At 41.2% G+C, this 21,325-nt stretch overlaps 1 protein-coding gene across 1 annotated transcript in view; it reads right to left on the bottom strand.

The window, feature by feature from the left end:
- Window positions 1-4,424: 4,424 nt before the first annotated feature.
- Window positions 4,425-21,325, bottom strand: part of LOC308392040 (tenascin-like) — a 28,625-nt gene continuing 11,724 nt past the window's right edge. The window contains exons 13-28 of the mRNA XM_080874888.1: window positions 20,226-20,498; window positions 19,800-20,075; window positions 19,422-19,694; window positions 16,259-16,567; window positions 14,923-15,195; window positions 14,543-14,665; window positions 11,554-11,697; window positions 11,329-11,448; window positions 11,099-11,242; window positions 9,750-9,880; window positions 8,818-8,950; window positions 8,274-8,425; window positions 7,982-8,078; window positions 7,733-7,894; window positions 5,249-5,412; window positions 4,425-5,052 (exon numbers count right to left, since the gene is read on the bottom strand). Of these exons, the coding sequence (XP_080731014.1) occupies window positions 4,942-5,052; window positions 5,249-5,412; window positions 7,733-7,894; window positions 7,982-8,078; window positions 8,274-8,425; window positions 8,818-8,950; window positions 9,750-9,880; window positions 11,099-11,242; window positions 11,329-11,448; window positions 11,554-11,697; window positions 14,543-14,665; window positions 14,923-15,195; window positions 16,259-16,567; window positions 19,422-19,694; window positions 19,800-20,075; window positions 20,226-20,498 (2,885 nt within the window). The 3' untranslated portion in view covers window positions 4,425-4,941. The remainder of the gene's footprint in view (window positions 5,053-5,248; window positions 5,413-7,732; window positions 7,895-7,981; window positions 8,079-8,273; window positions 8,426-8,817; window positions 8,951-9,749; window positions 9,881-11,098; window positions 11,243-11,328; window positions 11,449-11,553; window positions 11,698-14,542; window positions 14,666-14,922; window positions 15,196-16,258; window positions 16,568-19,421; window positions 19,695-19,799; window positions 20,076-20,225; window positions 20,499-21,325) is intronic.

Here is a 21,325-nt window from a genome sequence, read left to right as displayed (position 1 = left end):
TAAAATTACCTATTTTGCAATTACATATGCCCAGAGAAGGAGTGGAAAGTAGTGCGTTGAGCACTGAAAGGACTGTGGCCGATGATTTAGATACATGTTCGCACAGTGCCAGGGACTCGGCACTGAAAGCAGAGCCAATTCAAATATAGCACACACTCTTGGGGAAAAGTTTCCTTGAAAAACTTGATTTATGACAGTCCAGAGTGATTCAGTGAGGCCGCATGGCGTGATTAATGCAAACAGATTTTCTTAGGCAACACAGTAACCTTTGCTCAGTTGGCACATGCAGAAATCCTTTTTTTTTTTTTTTTTAATTTTGGCTCCCATTTGACCTCATGAAGTAAAAGCTCTGTCTTCATGTTGCTTGCAGAAAATATTTCACATAGGGCACACTATGAAAATAGAATCAAATTATACAGTCAACATTACATAAAACAGAACATCATGTGCTCATTTTTGTTTACTGAATAGAAACCAGTTATTTTTTAGGTCATTGCATCAGCAGGAGAGAGCTGGCTGTGTAAATCTGAGACAGCTCTTTGAACAAACAGTGATATAACACTGTTCAAATACTGAGAGTATCACAATGTGCTACAACTGCATGACAGTTCTGAGAACTCTTGGCTAATTTTGGTTCACATGTACTGAGGCAAGTCTCTGTTGAAGGGGTGTATGCATTACCCTGTGGGATGTGGAGTCATGTGAAAAAGAAAGTTTTTACAGGAATCTGTGCAGTCCTGTGAAAAATGCCCCACCATTTAGCAGCAATAACTTGAATTTATCATTAGTTCATTTTCTCACTTTATCAGTCTTGTCACTTTGTGGAATTTTGGCATGCTTTTGTTTGCAGCGTTGCTTCATTTCAGAGGTTTGAGAACAGCTCTCTTAAAGTTACACGGCAGCATTTCAATCAGGTTGAGGTGTGAACTCTAACTGGCCTGTTGCAATATCGGGTTTCTTTTCTTTTTCAGCCATTCTTTTGTAGTTGTCCTGCTGTGCTGGGAATTGTTGTCCTGTTGCATGACTCAATTTGAGCCAGACTTTAGCTCTCATACATTTGACTGTAGAATATTTTGGTATACAGAGGAGTTCATGCTTAACTAAATGAATGCAAGGTGCCAAGATCGTCACCCGTATGATGTGTTTGTGCTGATATGCTGTGTTTGGTTTTCACCAACCATTGCCACTGCTGAGCATTGTTGGTGAAAACCAACAATGCTCAGCAGTGTTGGTTTTCACATAGTTACAGTTATCTTGTGGTTTGCACAGATGCAACTTTGCAAAGCTAAGACATGCTGACCTGTTCTTTTTAAGAAGATGAAGGTTTCTGCAGGCAACACTTCCAAACAAGGGTTAGGAAAGGTTACCTTCCAAACTCTTACACCCAGTACAATTAGAAAGACTGACCTGGTCATACTATTGTCTGATCAAGGGATGAATTTGTTGTAATGCACACTCCTAAGTGTACATTAGTGTCCTTAGACTTCTTTAGACAAACAAGAAAAAGAGGCCTCAGATGAAATCCTCAGTGGAGGAACCAGGCCGCATTCTGATACTGATATGCTGGAAGCTAAAGAGACCCTTACAGGTAACAAAAGCTTTCCTAGAAATACTCTTATTGGCATGAAGTACTATGGATATAGTGGGTTGAGCCCCCATTTTGCTCTTAGATCTGCTTTAATTCTTCATGGCATAGACTCAAGAAAGTGAAACGTTCTTTCGGGTGACCGTGGCTCAGGGGGTTGGGAAGCGTATCTGTAACCGGAAGGTCGCCGGTTCGATCCCTGGGCTCTCTGTCCTGGTCGTTGTGTCCTTGGGCAAGACACTTTACCCTACTTGCCTACTGGTGCTGGCCAGAGGGGCCGATGGCGCGAAATGGCAGCCTCGCTTCTGTCAGTCTGCCCCAGGGCAGCTGTGGCTACAACCGTAGCTTGCCTCCACCAGTGTATGAATGCGAGAGTGAATGAATAGTGGCATTGTAAAGCGCTTTGGGTGCCTTGAAAAGCGCTATATAAATCCAATCCATTATTATTATTTAGAGAGCATGGTCCATATTGCCACGATAGTATCATGCAGTTGTTGCAGACTTGTTGACTGCATTTCCCAAAGATGCTGGGTCTTTTGGATTGAAATCTGGTGACTGGGACTGCAGGTGCTATTTGAGTAAAGTGAACTATGGATACTGGATGCCTGTGCTGGCATTTCTCCTGCGGTGTTGCTACCAGTGTGTGAAGAGTGGGAGAAGAGGGTTGCATTGACAATCCAACACAATGGGCAGCATTGAACACATTTTATAAGTGGTCAGAAACTTGTAAATAACTCATGAAAGAATAAAGTTACATTGAAACCAAGCACACCATTGTTTTTCTTGTGACATTACCAATAAGTTTGATGTGTCACATGGCCCTCTTCCTATTGAAAAAACAAAAGTTGTATCCAAGATGGCCGACTTCTAAATGGTCACCACCCATCTTGAGTAGTTTGCCCCCTCACATATACTAATGTGCCACAAACAGGACTTTAATATCACCAACCATTCCCATTTTATTACGGTGTATCCATATAAATGGCCCACCCTGTATTATTTAATTAGTTCAGTCTTATTACCTTATTGTCTTGGAGCAACTGTAACCCACATAATTTCCTTAAGGATTATTAAAGTATTCTGATTCTGAATAATGTTTTTTTTTTTTATCTTCCTGGGACCACAAATTTCACACCAATCCATCTTCTGACTGTCTCAAGTATCTCAGTCTGGAACAAAGTGGCGGACTTCCTGCCATCTCCTTCGTCAGAGCCTGAAGAACTCAGAACATCAGTAGAAAGCTAAACCTGTTCTGGGATAGCTTTCTATAAAATCTGACAGATTTCAGGCAGAGATGTAAACACTTAAACTATCTGAGAAAATATCTGCATTATTGTGTCTGCAATCAGCCCTTCTGCCATGGGAAATGTTAGCCTGTTATTGACAAACACAAGTTCCTAAAGAGTGAAGACTAGGATCCCTGGAAAGGTTTTACTTGAGCACTTTAGTCTGTCTGGAGATAGATTACAAGGACGTCCAACTTGTGGAGCCCTTATTTAGAAACACCTCAGGATGAAATGAGATATTAGCAGCATGGATTAGTAGAAATCCAGGTCAGAAGTTATTTCTAAATCTTGAACTTAATATGGAAAACTCCCAGCTCTGTGCCAGCCGACATCTCGTGTCCTGGGGTTTGCATGCTTAATTGTAATATTCAAACATATAGTTCCAACATCCTAAACTTCCAACAACTGAAAGCGTCAGTCTTCAGTGAGCACACACAAAGGCTGACATGGACACCAATACTCAGAAGCTGTTTCTTCGATCATTCCCTTGTAGGATCAGATGCAAGAGGCCAAAATGTCCCCATTCAATTGGACTGCAAAACAAACAAACTGTGCCAGAGGGTGCAGAGAGGACATAGAAGTGGCTGCAGATTGCGAGGAAGGGTCGGATCGTTCGGCCACGTGCTAATGTTGAAAAAAGATATCTAGCCTTGACAGGAAGTAGAGCATGTGGCTCAATTATCTTTAACTGGATTTTCTCATTAAAGTCAAATCTTTCAACTCCAAAGTCTTTTTTTTTTCTTTTTCTTTTTTTAAGAGGCGATCAAATTTGGATTTGATGACAACTGCAGAAAAGGTATTGACTTTGCAAACCTTGTGTGGCTTGGAGCTGGGGGGGGGGGGGGGGGGGGGGGGGATCCAAAGGCCTTGAATTGCAAAAGAGAAAAGATAAACCACATTTTAAACTTTGGCATGTTGAACAGATGCAGTCACCGAAAGCAAAACGCCCTTCTGCAAAGATTTAAAAAAGATTTATAATAGCATCAAACTGGTAATAACCTAAAATTAAGATCTTTTAGTAACACATTGAATCAAAGAAAGACCAAACCCCAGTCATGTCTTTAAACCCCCCCCCCCCCTTTTTTTTATTAACAATGAAACACTTTTTATCAGACCTTCTGAGCTGTGTTTAACAGTAATTGCTACTACACCTGATAAATGAATGTTGCTGTTATTTTCCAAGCTACTCTACCTAAGAATAAATGCAATTTAAGACCTTTAAAATTTGGTGCTTTTTACTGTTTTAAGACCCACGGCCACTGTGAATAATCTTTAACACTTACCATCAGCTGCCTGGTAATATTAGTCCTTCAGCTGCACTTAGCAGCAACACACAGGGCGCCCCTGTGCAGTACTGCACAGAGCAAACACCGCCATCTGCTGGGGTGGACGTGGTTCAGCTGGTCACTAATAAGAAGAGCCACCACACGCTTGTATCAAACTAACATCTTCTTTTATTTGTATTGAAGGTTACAGAGCATCAGGTCTTTTTGTTTTCCTATCAAAATAAGTAAATCAAAATTCAAGCAAGAGTTCAATAGCTTCTTGGGGGATGGGATAAGTGGATTTGTACAGTAAACATATGACAATATTTAAGTTTTTAAGCTTTAAAATTTTCATGTGATGCATCTAACCTGGTCAGTGTTTCCATTTGAGATGGATGAGGTGAACGCTCTGATGCATGACTTCAGGGGATGTGCCTTTTGACATGTTACTGATTCAGTGAATCGTTTCAGATCCATTTTTAATTTTTTTAATTAATTTACTTAAATTTTTCTACAGGTGTTTGGTCCCAACAACACATATATGTCCGTTCGTGAATCAAACTTAGCATCTACTCTCTTTGGGAATGCAAAAATATACAATTACACACGGGAGAACTACACAAAAAACAACAAAAAAACCCCCAGTTAATGATCCTCCAGGGTCTTTCCCCACATTGAAAACTCAGTCACAGTGTGGTGTGACTGCCTGTACGTGTGTTCGTGTGTTCGAGTGTGTCTTAAAGATGGGGGAGCACAGATGCTGATGCCTGGAGATGAGGTGTGAAGGAGAGAGGGCTTGATGAGTCTATGATCGCTTTTTTCTGCTCTCAAAATTTCTGAAGTTGGCCGGCCTTATCTTCATCTCTGCAAACTGGATCGAGTGTTCGTGGCCCTTCCAGTGGAACCAGTTGATCCCCTGTGGAAAAAACAACAACAACCCCCCCCCAAACAATACAAATCATCAGCTTTTCCTAAACTGCACATCCAGCAGTGAGCAGGGAGCAAGTTTCACTGGGAAAAATCTGATTTTCTCATTAGATAATTCAACTGCTTATGGCTCGTGTTATGGTTTACCACTTCATTTTCTGCGATGCGTGTGAAAGCGTTCGTACCTTACTGTGACTTTTGTCGCCATATTTCCCCATGAGGTTGACACGGTGACAGTTTTTATACCAAAAGGCGCCTTTGTAGGACAAGGCGCAGTTGGTCACAGCGATATCGTTATCATTGTCGTAAGTGGAGAAGGGCCGACCCTGGTGGTAGGTCATGGAGTCACCTGGTGGACAAATGAGTATTATTCAGTTAAGGCAGTCTGATGAGCTTAACTGGATTTGTCAAAGTGACTTTTCTTAGAAATAATTTGACATTCTAGGAAATACGTTCAGTTTATTGCCAAGAGTTTAATGAGAACATTCGTCACTGTCGAAATTGCACGATTTAAAATGCAGGATTAAATTATGTCTTTAAGGAAACAGCTGTGAGCTTGTTTGTACTTCAAAAGATAAACCCAAGGTTTTAAGACAGAAAACTTCTTTTGAAAAAAAAAAATTCCCCAAAAAATTCTTTTGAATTATTTGTTGTTGTTTTTTAATAAACTGTGCAGACAAAATGTGATCAAAACGGGAATAGTGTCACATTTTCTAGTATTTCCAGATTATGTCTTTTTTCTTCTTCTCCAGTGCATTCAATACCATTGTACCCACAATCCTGAGGGACAAGCAGGAGTACACAGGTGTCAACCAACACCACGTGGATCCTGGACTACCTGGCAAGGTAGTCCATAGTGCCATCAGTATGTAAGGATCCAGAAGTGTGTGTCTGATAGGGTCTTCTGCAGGCGCCCCTCGGGGAACAGTTCTATTCTATTCTCCTTATACACCACAAGACTTCACCTGCAGCTCTGATCACTGCTTCCTGCAAAATTTCTTGGATGACTCAGCAGTTGTTGGTCTGATAACAGGGAGTACAGAGAAATTACTTTGTTGACGGGTACCAGGAGAACCGCCTACAGATCAGGTACAAACATCCTCGACTTACACCCGTGAACATCCAGGTAATGGATGCTGAGCGCATCGACTTATATAAGTACCTAACACCCTAACTAGACTGGATTAACAATACAAAGGCCATCTGCAGGAAAGGACAGAACAGGCTGTATCTGCTATGGAGACTCGGTTCTTTTGGAGAGCAGGGGCATCTCTTGAGGACCTCCTATGACTCTGTGGTTGCATCGACCCTCACTTATGGTTTGCTCTGCAGGGCAGCAGTATCTGCTCTGGAGACAGGAAGAAAATGAACTGGCTGATCAAGAAGGCCAGCTCTGTTCTGGGATGCTAGCGGAGGTGGTGGGTGACAGCAGAATGATGGCTAAGCTGTCATCCCTGCTAGAGAACACCTCCAACCCCCAGGCAGGTCACCCTGACAGCACCGAGCAGCTCCTTCAGTGACAGGCTGCTGCACCCACGGTGTGCAAAGGAGAAATATCCGAGGTCTTCCTTTCCAGCTGCTGTCAGACTGTACACGTGAAAATGCACCACACACTGTACATATTTCTGAAATGCCAAGTGTATCACTGTATCACATCTACATCTACATATCCATATATATATATGTAAATAATATTTCTTCTGCCTTGTATAGTTTACATTTGTCTTCCGTTGTTGTTTCATCTATTTATTCCTGGTCTCTTCGTTCTGCTGCTCTAGCAATCTGAATTTCCCAACAATGGGACTAATAAAGCCTCTTATCTTATCTGGTTTTATCTTATCTTTCGTGGTGCTTACGTCTGAATCACTGAGTGTCTCAGGATCATAAGATTTTATGTCCCTATATTCACTTTATTAAACTTTAAAGAGGGCGATATAGCTGCTGAGACAGTTGTGTTCAGTGCAGTGCCCTCGTGTCTTGGCTCAGACTCACTGATCCGGATCAGTGGGTGTGATCCAGACCTCTGTGTGTTCATATTTGAATCAAACTATCAGCCAAACTTTTACAAAGAACTTGTGAGCACCAGTGGTGTTTCTCCATTTCACAGCCAAAAGCTACATTCACGAGTGTTAATATATGACGAGAATGGAACATTATTTTGACACAGGAGGAGTTACGAGCAGAAGACGCGCTGCGAACAATAAAACCTTTTATGAAGTTTCCATTTGTTTTGACGAGCCAGCTATTTCACGTGGTTATTAAATCCTTTGAAGGTGATCAAAATGCTCTTTTCAGGGATTTCTCCTGTGTCATCAGAACAGATCGAGCAACCAACAAAAGTGCTAAACAAAAAGAAAAATTTATATTGTGACACTCAGAGTGAGTGTTTTTTTCCAACCTGGATTAGTGTAAACTTTCAAGCAAATACTCTGTAATTAATTGGCTGTGAGTCAAAAAAATATTGACAGTATAAACATAAAATTTGGCTTCATTAAATAAACTAGACAAAAAAAATCTGCTTATTCTGAGAGGTTCAACTGAACTGAACCTTTATTACACTTACTGGAAGGAAACAAGAGTGAATACCCTTCTCTTGTCTAACGTTAAAGTACAAAGTTAATACTCGTACTCCCCAACATGTCAGGCTATTTCATTAAAGTGATACCAACCTGCTGTTCCACTATATGTTCCTATGTAGATTTTATAGCGTGTCCTTGGCTCTGCAATTGTGAACTTGTCATATTGCGCGTAGGCGTTCTCCCCGTTGTCCCTCAAGTCCACTCGCAGCTCATAATGGCCTGAAGATGTGATTTTATGGAGGTTGGAGAGACCTACAACCCAAGTTTAATATGTGTGAGTCAGGAGGGCAGTGAGTGAGGGAAAGAAAGCAAATACGGCTCCAGAATGAGCGAGCTTACCCAGCCAGAACTCATCGTTCATGTTACCAAAGCCAGCCGTGTAGTTCTTCCAGTTCCTGAAGAATTCCAGCTTTCCATTCTGGCGTCTGAGGAAAACCTGAAGAGTACCGACTCTCATGAGTGTCAAAACAGCTTCACGACAATCATAAGAAGCTAGGCTAAGGCCACTGTGGTGCTGTCTATCATTTGTCATCAGAAAAACAGGTGCCACATAAGCAGAATCATCAGGATTCAGCTTGAATAATGGTGTGAAACGGGCTTTATTTGGATTCCAGAAGGCTGATTTCCTCACCAGCCATCCTCCGCCATCTGTGGTCATGTCACAGTAAACCTGGATGGGCTGGCTCTCCTCTCCTCCAATATAGATGGTATACAGACCAGCGGTCGTCTCTCCGTTCAGTAATATCTGAGCACAGTCCCGTGGGCGTCTGTACAACTGTCCGACTGAAAAGCACATATTAAAAAGGCATCGCGTTAGAGACCCTGAAGGATGCGCTCACTTATTTTTCGTCCCTGTTAAATAAACAAAGCATGAGGCTGTATATAGCATCCTGAGAGAGAACTACGGAACGGGGGAGGGCCAAACAAAGGAGAAAGAAGGTTATTCCATCTGGAGCTCAGACAGAAAGAAAAACAAGCACAGGTGATCTGGCTCCAATATCAGTGCAAATGAAAGGAATGCACATTAGAAGAGCTCTTTCTAATGTGCATCTGGACTGTTGCATAACAGCCAAACCCTTCACTTCTGAGAAAGCAGCGACAAGTCCAGTGCTCCCAATTTTCAGCTATACGTACACATTAATTAAGAAGAGGTTTGTGTGTGTTTTAATGCTTACGGGTAGTGAAGACGGTGGCCACGTGGCGACTCCTCTGGGCTCCAGCGGCAGCCTGCAGTCTCACATTGTACTCCGTGGAGCCAGTGAGCTGCGACATGCTGTAAGATGATGCTGTTGGGCTTAGCATCACCTCCTGAATTCATGCAAGACACACACATTATTTACACCAATGGCATTTCTTAACTGATTACTATAGCGGCTCGAAGTGCAGGACACAGAAACATTTCAGAAAACATGACAACACCATGAACATTGGAATGGATTGAACCCAAGAGCATTACGATGGGTTGATGTCATTTCCTTGTTCTATACTATTCCCTCAAACTGAAAGAAAGAAGACGAGATTGCAAGCGTAAGGCAATATTTTAACAAAGAACACTGATAAGCTGGATTTCATAAACTACAGATGGTGAAAAAAAGGAGAAGGAATCCTGCACTGTGTCTGTTTCTGTTTCAGGGCATGCAGCTCTTGGAAATCATCCAGAACTCATCATGATATCATTTCTTATTGTTTGTGTTTTTTTTCTGTTTTCTGAAATGTTGTGCAAAATGCACATTAGGACCTAACAATCTATCAGAGCTCCAGATTTTACTTTTTAAATTTCACAAATAAAGGTTTTCTCAGCAAAGAAGCCTTGCAACAGCGATAAGAAAAAAAACCCTTTTAACAGGAAGACATTGGCAGACTTTGTCTCAGGCAAGGCAAGGAAACAGGACAAAAAAGTCACTGTGGAGAAGAGTAACTAAATGCAAAATGGAGAGTGAAAAGAGAAATTCTCAGAGCATTATGGGAAGCCCCCTGCAGCCCAGGCCTATTGCAGCATAACTAAATGATCGGAAACTTGCGCTTTCAACGACAGTTAGAAAAACTGGAGAAACACGGCAAAACATATCTGTTGTCAAACGATGAAATGACACGGGCATGTACGTACCCTGATTGTTCCATCAGCAGAGGAGAAGCTGAGCATATATCCAGTGACAGCAGCATGAGGTGGTCTCCACTTCAGAGTGGCGCTGTCAGTTTGAATATTCATAGCTATCAGATCGCGAGGAGGGTCCACATCTGCAAATACAGCATCACATTAATCATTCGGTACAGCTGATGTGGTTAAGAAATCAGCGCATGTTGCTTAAGGTTATATTGACGCTGATATACTACATATAAAAGATAGACAGAGACGTGGGAAAACCAGATGTTTCTATGGCAGGATTTTTTCAATCACAGGCAGATTCACCTCGAAGAATAAGCTACTTTTAATCTTTTTTTTACTCTAATGAGGCCCCTAAATTACAAAAACAAGACTTTAAATTAGCAAATGAGACCATAAACACATCAGGAAACTGTTCATAATATGGCTCAGAAATATGGGTGTAATTAAATTGAAGTTTGCTGTATTTTGTTTGAAATTACAATGTAATTATATATACAAATTCTTAAAGCTAGGTACACCAGAATAATGTGGTAACAAGTCAGTCTTTAACAAGAAACAAAGAAATAATTTTAATTTGTGGAAATTGAAGTAATGTGTAAGTAATGTTAAGAACTGCTACAGTTACAGAAAATGACATTGAACAAATTATGGTTTCGGGGCTGGAGTCGGCACCAGTAATGGACAGACAGCCAATTGGATCCTCCGGCTCAGTGCTGGTGAAATTGTTTTGGGTCTTCCACTTGACTTTTTTGTTCCATAATCCTCAGGATCATTTAAGAAATTCCAAATAACTGTCCTACTGCGTCCCACCTCAGCAGTGATGGCGCACTGCGAGAGATCCTGGTTATGCAGTTTAACAACCCAACTATGTCCAAAAAAGGAAAGTTTTTTTGTCTTTGCCATGAGAACGTCATCACAGTGTGACTACCTGCCAAAAAATGACAATGAATCCACATTTTTGCACAGATTTGGCCTTTTAAAGGCATGTGGTCCTAAACTTTTGATCAGCTGTAAAGCAGCCTGCTTCAGTTTAAGCGTTGTTGTCAATAAATTGCATGCTCAAAAACATGTTTTGTCTCACTCCCATTTCTTGTTGTTGCATATTGAAGTTCTTCTTGGAACCTTGTTAAGATCCAACCATGCAAAATAGGATTTTCTGCCATTTTTCCAGTGGTCTTAAACTTTTGACCGGGACTGTATAATTAAATTAGAATTTCAAATAAAATACAGTGAAATTCCATTTAATTCCAGGGAATTACATCTTTAGTAACAGGCCATATTATAGAGTGTTCCCCATCTTTTATATTAAGCAATACTTTTATACAATCTGGACATCTTTCTGTGTTTACCTGTGGTGAATTCGGTAACAGCAGAAGCACTCCTCTGAGCTTCTTTCATAGCATGAACTCCCACGGTGTAGTGGGTTGCTGGAACCAAGGAGTTCATCTCAAACTCCACAATGTTCCCAGAAACGTGTTCCACTGTTGGGGACACTATAGGGCAGGAATTAAATTATGCAATCAATACAAAGTCAGTTAAAATGAACAGAAAGCAAGCTCGTTTAAACTCAGAGACACACCAGAATCAGCACTGTAGGTAATGATGTAGCCATCAACAGTGGCGACAGATGGTTGCCACAGCAACAGGGCCGAAGTGTCCGTGACATTGATAACAGTAAGACCACGAGGTCTGTCCAAACCTGCGGGGCACGAGGAAGATCACAGAGAAAACGTGTGGGGTCAGTACATTTTTAACTGACTCCAGTATTGCTGGAGTCAAGGCTGCATAAGAGAAAAAAGCCAACCTGTGGTCACAGTGTCTGTGCTGGGGTCACTTTCCTCCAGACCCTTCAGAGCACTGACGGTTACTTGGTACGTCTTTCCGGGAATCATATTGGGAAGCAAAGCCTCGAACACGCTGCCATCTACAGTCAATGTCATTTGGCTTCCTGTGGGGGAGAGAGAACAAACACATGTACTATTGATTCAAAGACAAGCTTGTCAAGAGGTGTCAGATTTTATCTATTGGTGTATTTCCACTGTACTGAACAAGATGTACTAAAGCTCTTCACGTACTTTGTGGTGGGTGGTGATAAATGTTTGAGTACTGGAGATTGAGGCCAAGAGAAGCCTTTGTAAGGCTGAGATAAATGCTTACGTCAACTAAAAAATGACAAACTGATTGCAATCACAGTGCGCCGTATTGCTAATGATAGTGTATTACTTTCATTACTCAAATGGTAAAATGGTAAATGGCCTGTATTTATATAGCACTTTACTAGTCCCTAAGGACCCCAAAGCGCTTTACATATCCAGTCATCCACCCATTCACACACTGGTGATGGCAAGCTACATTGTAGCCACAGCCACCCTGGGGCGCACTGACAGAGGTGAGGCTGCCGGACACTGGCGCCACCGGGCCCTCTGACCACCACCAGTAGGCAACGGGTGAAGTGTCTTGCCCAAGGACACAACAACCGAGACTGTCCAAGCCGGGGCTCGAACCGGCAACCTTCCGATTACAAGGCGAACTCCCAACTCTTGAGCCACAATCGCCCCGAGAGCATGGTCCTATATTTTATGATTTATGATGATGAAGTGAGCTTCCTCAAAACTAGCAGCTAAAAACAAATTTGCTCTTGCTCCAAACTGCATGTCTGTACTCTGTAGATCAGGCGTGCGTAGATTTCCTGTGTTCAGCTTCTCATCCATGCTCATGTACTCACAAATCATCTTTGTGTGCTATGAATCGTGACACAAGAGCTAAATACATGCATACAAAATATTTTTCTTTTTTCTTCGTTTTGTCATTGTTACACTATGTGTTTTATTCTGTTGTTAAGTGTCCTTGGGTGTCTTGAAAGGCGCTCTTAAATAAAATTGATTAATATTATTATTAATAATACCTTGTTTGGTATTTCCTTTCTATCTGTTATTATCTAATAAAAGCAACAATCATTAAAGAGGATTTATTGCATATTTCATTAGTGGGCTCCATTGATGGATATTAAATATGGCTAAAGTTTCTAATAATGTGGTCAGTAGATTTGTAAGTAATCCCTGTGAGTCAAAGGCTCAGACTTCAGACTGCACAAAACGCTGTGTGTCTGCTCTTGAGTCTCACTGATTGCATAGCGAGTGGCTCGATTAGCAGGTTGTGACAGTTTAAGCAGTAACCTTACCCACCTGCTGAAAGAAAGTTGGCTTAAAGGGAAGGGACCTTCTTTCACAGACTGGGTGAACTGAGGGGCTGCATCAAGTAAATAACTATTATATTGAACTGAATCATGCACAACTACTCTGGCAGAGTGGATAAAAAAATATTGAGCTGGAAATTGGTCTTCTTAAAAAAATATTTTTATAAGATGAAAAATCTCCAAGTAGTGCAGTGCCAATAGTATCAAATGATGTTGACAGTGAGACGTTCCCGGTTAGCCTGAGCAGGTATTTTACCTTGAAAAGGGTTTATATTTCCTTTCTTTCTGAACTTTGATATATAGCTCCCTCTTGTACAGATTTTGCATTGACAATAAACATATTGCACCATTTTTAGAATAGCTCGACAACTATGTGACTCTGTCACTGAACTATGGTAAAAGGTTGACCAGTGATTGAACCAAGGACATGCTGTTAAAGGCCTTAATTTCATCTGGTGAGCCCACTAACCAATCAGCTGTCAGAAAGAAAGGCAGGATGAAGGGCTATAGCAGAAGCACAGGAACTCTGTACAAGCAGCACATGATAGGCATGTGACTTGAGTGCAGGCGTGCAGCTTTGAGCAAGAGCAGAACAAATCTGCATACAGGGAGGGATCATTTCAGTTCTGGGAAGATCACTGAGTAGCTAAAGATGAAAATGAAAGCACACGTTTTCAAACAAAAGAACCATCCTCTTGAATAAAGTAAAAGAATTTTCCTCAAGATATTTACAATGTTTGCAATCTTAGATTAGCATGTTAGAAGTTTTGCTCCTAAGCCCGATGGGGAATGTCACTGACATGGATTTAAAAAATCATGGAAAATTTAAGTTTTCCATAGACTAGAAAAGCATCAGTATCACTGATGTCAGAGGAGTTGATACATTTTTTCAGATTTATTGAAAAGTGATATCTATAGACTTTTTGATATTTTATACATTTAAATGTATAAAATTCATTGTTTACTGGACCAAATGTTTGCCAGTGTGACGCCATTAGCATGGTAACGCACCAGAAGTACCAACAGAACATCAAAAAGATTTTAATTCACTATTATCTTGAACGGTGCATTAATAAATAAATAAAAAACCTCGACCAAATAAGCATTAATAAATGTCACTGATCTGTACAGAATTAAGAATTCATCACACCTGTGAGTCAATGTGCATTGCACAGCAGTATTTTAACAGAATGCCAGCCATTACTGTAGTTCGAACAGTATGGAAACACAAGAGCACACAACAAATGACATGCAAATAAAGTCCTCAGCGGTCCGCCTGTTTTCAGTGCTTAGCAGCGTTACACTGAGCCTAGTTTAGCGGGTTTGCTACCTGGAAGAGAGTCGCTCTTCTTCACATTCTGACTGTGTGAGAGCTGCACAGAGAAGTGAACGCTGTTACTGAAAGTCTGTTTCTGAAATTAGAAAGTGAAACTGAACTGATAAGTGGATTATTTTTGATATTATCACATGCATGTTTCTGACATGTCAACATCAGTATATCTGATGAACACGGACACAACAACGAAGCTAAAATTAAAACTGTTTAATTAAATTCAACCTTAAATGTAACTTGTATAAACAATGATTGACCTCTTACCTCCTTCAAATGGCACATAGGTGATGCGGTAGTTATCCACCGGAGAGCGAGGCATGGACCAGTGAACTACGGCTGAAGAGTCAGTCACTTCAGAGAAGTGAAGTCCTCTGGGAGTGCTGAGGCCTAGCAAAAAGCAAATGGATTTGCGCAGAGAGCAAAAAAGCAAAGTAAAAACTGTAAGTATCGTAAGTAAGTATGTGAAAACACAGTTTTTCCCAAAAGGACGTTTTTCGACAGACGTGAAGTTTCAAAGAAACCAGAGGAATAAAGATGATTAGTGGGACACTGGGTTGAGTTCTCTGAAGTCGAATGTCGCACTGAAAACTCAGAAAGTTTGGTAGTTAACATGAGACTGCACACTCTACAGTTTTTCAGTATACCTGTCTGAACAACCCCTGTAATAGGTTGGGAGCGTCGATCCAGTGTGGCACCGTAAAGCTCGATTTCATACTCGGAGCCACCCATAAGTCCGGTTATGACCTTGGTTCGTTCATCGCCACGGACGCTGTGCTCTTGAGGATGGGCTAACCTTTTGCTGTCTCTTATTTTGATCACAAATCGGTCAAACAGATCTTCATTGGCAGTCCACGTCAGACGGAAACTGTCAGCTGTGACGTCTGAGACAAAGAGATGCTCCACTTCTGGCTCAGCCTCTGGTTAAACAGGGAAACATTACCGTTGCAGCGCGTCTGGTGATTTCCCAGCAATATTCATCACGTTCTGAGAAACACCCACAGGGATCAGTTTGGAAGAGGTCAGAAATCGGGCAAGACAGGATTAGGTTCCAGCCTGAGGGCCTTCTTGTCCACCGCCACCAATCTGCCATGCTTAGGCATCCATTAGTGTTAATCAGTAAAAAATACAGCGCATGGACTACAGAGGCATACGCTTGAATGAAAAGACAAGATGCTTTTTGTAGATGTCAGTCAACAGAAGGATTCTTTCGGAAGGATTTCAGCATACACTTGTTGAAATGCGTCCTCAAGGCCAGCCTGGATGCATTCAGTGCATTTAAAAGTAATGGCAGGTGACAAACGAGATTAGAAGCTAAATCAACAGACATTTCATGCTCAGAATATCTGCTGATTTATCCGTGTTTTCCTCCATATGAAAATGTCATTTTCGATTGAGTGGTTCATATCCATCCAGGGAGTTTGAACCTGATCTACAAACCAGCCTCACTAGGGAGTAACATGGTGCAATAATTGGATTTTGTCCATAGATATCTGTCTGACTATCAGCGATTAAAAATGCGAAGGAAAACACATTTTAAAATATGAAGACAAACAAATGTGCTTGCTCATATTTTGGAGGTAAGAAGAAACAGACGGGAGCTCAACACCTCTTCCTCTCGGTGACACAGCTGCATACCAAGGAGATGCTTAAAACCAAGGAAAAGTGAGGTCATACTGGAAAAAAAGGTCATCTGAGTTAGGGTTAGGTAAGAGTACTGAACTGAAGTCTCACCATCAAAACGTGGCACTGAGTTAGATGTATCCGTCCTCAGGCTAATTTTGTTACACAATGTCTTTTGTTGCGTGAAATGAATATCAGTGATTAGTAAATATCACAGAACTGCACCAGGTTGTGATAGTGAAACTGCAGAGCTGAAATGGTTATAATAGTTATACACGTATACACCCATGGTAGCTTCAACAAAGTCAGACACTGGACTTTGTAGTAAGACAGGAGGGCTTACAGTGCACTGAGTTGTACCTGTCACAGCCACTGCAGTCAGAGGCCGAGAGAGAAGCCCTGACTCTGACACCCCTGTCAGTCGGACCTCATAGCCTATGCCGGTAATGAGGCCCCCGATGTCCAGGTGACTTTGGTTTCCTGGCACAGTGAACTCCTGAGCCTTCAGCAGCCAGCCAGAGTCTGTCACCACTATGTGGAAATGGCTGAAGCCACCACTAGAGGGGGTTAGATTATCCTGCGGTAGCTGATGCTTCACCCCCCACGACACACGGAAGCCATAGGGGGTTATGTTGGAAATGGTCAAGTTTTCCACTTTAGGCAAAGGAGCTGAGAGGAATGTGGGTTTAATTGAATGGGAGGAAGGAGTGTGTGTGGGGGGAGGGGGAAGGGCAGGAGGGGGACGAGACTTCATTAGGAGGATAACGTGTGCAATGGTTGCAAAAGCAAATACAGACACAGTTCTTTTACAAGGTAATAGTTATAGGCCAAAACACACTAAGGGCAAATCTAGCATGCATCATAATTTAGTACTTTGTCCTCACACTATCTAAAGTGGCAAACACAGAAGTGCTAAAAAATGCAGTTCCTTGAATGGCCACTTAAGACTGAGTTAGAGCACGAAACAAATGCAATTTTGGTGTCTTTGTGTATTGGTTTTCTTCATGACAATTGCACGTACGTTGCTCACTTTGACTGGCAGATATGCTGACACAGACGGTTGTAGCCAGCAGCCACTTAAGGCCCCAGTAACACAGTCCTAGAGACTTCTACTGGCAACCAATAGTTGCTGAGGAAAAAAATAAGTATTCCAGTGCTGTTGGAAGTTGAAGCCCAAATTACATGGGTCTTAGAGAAAAATGCAAATTCCCTAACTGGTTTTCAGTTGGTTGTGGGAGGTGTTATTCCCTATTCCTCAATGCTTAATTGAAAGCCCCCAGTAGCCAAAGCTTCCTTAACTTGACCTGACCCAAACTATAAGGTTTTAAGCCTAATAAAAGTAGAGTAAGTGTCTATATACTGAATCCAAACTGAGAGCTGGTTCCATAGTAAAGTCTGATAGCTGAAGGCTCTGGTTCCGATTTTACTTTTGAAAACTGTGGGGACAATTTTGAGAGCAAAATGCTCTGTTAGGGTTAAAATATGTCAGGGCCTGAATATTCATTATTGTTATTTTGCGCATGACGGGAAGGATTTTAAATTCAGCTCTGAACAGACAGCCAACAAAGAGAAGCTATTATGGGAGAAATATCCTCTCTCCTTCTCGTCCTAATGGGTACTCTCACTGCAGTGGTCAACTGAAGGTTTTTGAAGGAGCTTTTAGAGTGACCTGATTATAATGAACTACAAAAGTCCAGCCTGGAAGTAATAAATGCATGAACTAGCTTTATCACTCTGAGACAGGATGATTCAGAATTTAGCAATATTGTGAAAATGAATGTAGGTAGTCCTCTACATTTGTTTAATGTGCATGCTGAAGGTGCCTCACAGTGTTACTGGAGGCCAAGGTAACGTCATCTAACGCAAATATCTGTTTTAGGAATGACTACAATAACCTCATTTTTATCTGAATTTAAAAGTAGGAAATTAGAGGTCATCCATACCTTTAAGTCTGTAGTTTATATTTAGATAAACCTGGGTGTCATCTGCATAGAAATTAAAATGTATGCAGTGTTTCCTAATAATAGGTATGTAAATGTAATTGGTCCCAGCAAAAAATCCTTTGTGAATAACGTCTTTGTGGGAAGAAGACTAGCCATTTAGTTGAATAAATTGGAGTCTATTTGAGAGATACGAGCTAAATCACTGCAGCATTGTAACTTTAATACCTGCACATGTTTTAAAATATTGCTGGACTGAGGTCTGACAGGACAAGCACAGAGATGAGCCCACTGTCAAAGGCCATAAAAAGATCATTCAAAACCTTTAGTAGCTCTGTTTCTGTGCTATGATGCACTCTAAATCCTGAATGAAACTCTTGAAATAAACCATTGTTTTGCAAATGACCAGTTAACTGTTTGTCAGCTACTCTTACAAGAACTATTTTGAGGCCAAACAAAGATCTTCTAAATTAGTAAGATAATATTTCCTCTCTAACATTAACGTGGCGCGTGGGAGGGCTCCACTTTGAGAGAAGCCACTAAAACCTAATAAAAAACTATATGAGGCTGTCATTTTGAACAACTACATGGATGTTAAACTTGCCTGAAATAATTGTTTTATCTGAACTTTTTATAAATCAGATAAAAAGTCAAAGAAATCAACTTCAAATTCTGAGGACAAGCCAGGTGGATGATTATTAACACATAAAAATGGTTTATAACTTCTCCGGTTAGGGTGGAAAAGGTTAAGAGTTGGGTTTCTAAATTCTGTCTAGCTCTTTGGTTGTTTAATAAGTTGGAGTGAAAGATGGTTAAAAGGTGCATGTATCCATTACAAGCTGTTAGCGTATCCTAAACGATTATCCTTCTTTCTCACTATTTGAATGACCATTATTTTCAAAATGGGCGTAAAATATTCAGAATGGCTTGAAGCCCAAGAAGTTTTAAGTAAAAAGGTTTATTGCACTCATACAGGAAGAGGGCATTGTGCCATTTTCCTATTGAGTCTTGAGGCTTTTTGAAACGTGATGGTTTGCCCTCTGGTGGCCATTAAATAGAATGCAGGTTTAAAGCACTTCCATACTGGTTTCCCTAGTCAGGGGTGTTGAACTCCAGGCCACGAGGGCCGGTGTCCTGCAGGTTTTAGATCTCACCCTGGGTCAACAAACCTGAATCAAATGAACAGCTCATTACCAGGCCTCTGGAGAACTACAAGACATGTTGAGGAGGTCGTTTGGCATTTAAATCGGCTGTGTTGGATCAAGGACACATCTAAAACCTGCAGGACATGGCCCCTCGAGGCCTGGAGTTCGACACCACATCTGTTTTAAACTGACTATGAATGTTTCAAACATCAACAAATGCTTGCTGATTATGAGCGTCAGAAAAAAAACCCAAAAGCTGCTTGTGATGCATGTCCGCTTTGCTCTTAAGGTGTTTTGGGATTTTGACCTGCATATTGAATTCATTTAATTATTCTGCTAAGTTAAACTGATAAAAGGAGCTAAATTCCTTTTTAGTTTTGGTGGAAAAAAGTATACTTGAAGTATTAGAATAAAAGATATGAGTAAAATACGTAGTACCTGTGACAGCGTGGGCTAACACTGTGGGGGTGTGACGCCCATGAGAAATACCGTATAGTTCAATATCATAGCCTGTAGCATCCATCAGGTTAGTGACTGTAATGTTACGGACATCACCAGGCAATCTGAACTCCAGTGTCTCAGACTGCTGCTCAGAATCACTGACTCGGATAACAAAGCCATCAAAATGACCTGACACAGTGCTCCAGGACAAGCTGAGGTTATGTGGACTCGCAGATGAAGCAGCTATGGGCCCCAACTGTGGGATGTCCTCTGAATAAAAAAAGAACATGGCTTTTCAGTTATGTCGTCCTGCATACATGTACATAACAATGTAGGCGGCATGTCCAGTCTCAAGAAATGCAAGTCATGTGATACCTGTTGTAGCTACAGCAAATAGGGGTTGTGTGTTCTGGCCATCAACACCAGTGGCATACAGCTTTATGTTGTAGCCCGTGCTCGCTTTGAGCCCCGCCATTACTGTGGAGCGCACATCTCCAGGCAGAGCGCGCCCCATTGCCTGCGAGGGCAAAGCAGACTCTCTGACTTCTACTATAAACTTATCAAAAGCCTTCTCTCTTGTCCGCCAAGACAGAGAGAATCTGTCTGAGGTAATGTTAGAAACAACTAGCTTGGACAAATCAGGCTCTTCAGCTACAGGGGAGAGAAAATATAAAATATATGCATTTATTAAAAAAAAGATAACACATGTATTTGTCACTTTAAAACCCAAGTCAACTTTAGAGTGAAGGTAACAACAATTCTCTTGGAGACTAATGATTTGATACACATAAAACCGATTACCTGTCGATGCAACAATACTGACTGCACTCGTTCTGGATCCCTTGTACGTTCCATAGAGGTAGGCTATGTAATCAGTGCTGGGCCTGAGCCCTGTGACATCATAGGACTTTACATCATGGGATATGTTATACTCCTTTGGCTCCATCAGCCAATCAGAATCAATTATCTCCAGGACAAAACCATCAAACTCTCCTTCAGTGCCATTCCAGAGGATTGAAAAGCTCTCTGACGTTAAGTTCATGATATATATTTTGCCAACCACTGGTTGATTCACTAAAGAAAGAAACCATGATTAGATTGTCACCAAGGCATTTATGCAGAAAATGTTATTATTAAATGACAAGTAAATGATTAGAAATTGATCTTTTTCTAGAAAGGAATACATTTAGCGTTACGGGACACTCACCACCACCAACAGTAACTGTTGACAGTCTGAGAAGCTGTGATTAAATACATGCATGTATTTTTTTTTTTGCATTAAACGCAAAGCAAAAATCCTGCACCACAGTTATTTAAACACAATTAGATTCAGGATTTTTTAAACAGAAACACAATCTTCACAATTCTAACTGTGGCTGCCACCGCAATAGGTTTGCAATACACAACCATGAGGCAACTGAAGCACAGACTTTTCAAATTTAATTCAAGGGGAACAAGAATGATGAGGTAAATATTAAAAATCCGCCCGTATCCTGCATTCCAAAAAAAGCTGGACCACTTCTAAAACTGAAAGCGTATGGAGATACCCGATGATTTCAAACATATAGAAACACCGTAAAACACAGTGAAGAGAGTATGTACAGCCATGCATGGTTTCTAAAGCTACCAGGCCAGACGTGTTTATTGCTAATGTGACCGAACACAGAAGCAGCTGGACAATTTCTGAAGTATGCAGAGCTTTATTGTCTCCGGTGATTCAGCCAAATGCAGCAAAGCTGATTGGATAGCATTTTACGGAGAATACTATGAAAGCAATTCAACTCAACATTTAAAAAGCACTGCGCATTAAAATGGCTGTGATTTCTCAGCTGTGGCAATGCAGCATTCTTGTTTCACCTTGTAAATTAAAGTTGAAAGTCTGTGTTTGAATTGTATCCCAG

The sequence above is a fragment of the Rhamphochromis sp. 'chilingali' genome (genome assembly GCF_963969265.1).
Source record: "Rhamphochromis sp. 'chilingali' genome assembly, chromosome: 2".
In the NCBI taxonomy this organism is placed as follows: Eukaryota; Metazoa; Chordata; class Actinopteri; order Cichliformes; family Cichlidae; genus Rhamphochromis; species Rhamphochromis sp. 'chilingali'.
This window is presented reverse-complemented; position numbering and strand designations above follow the sequence as displayed.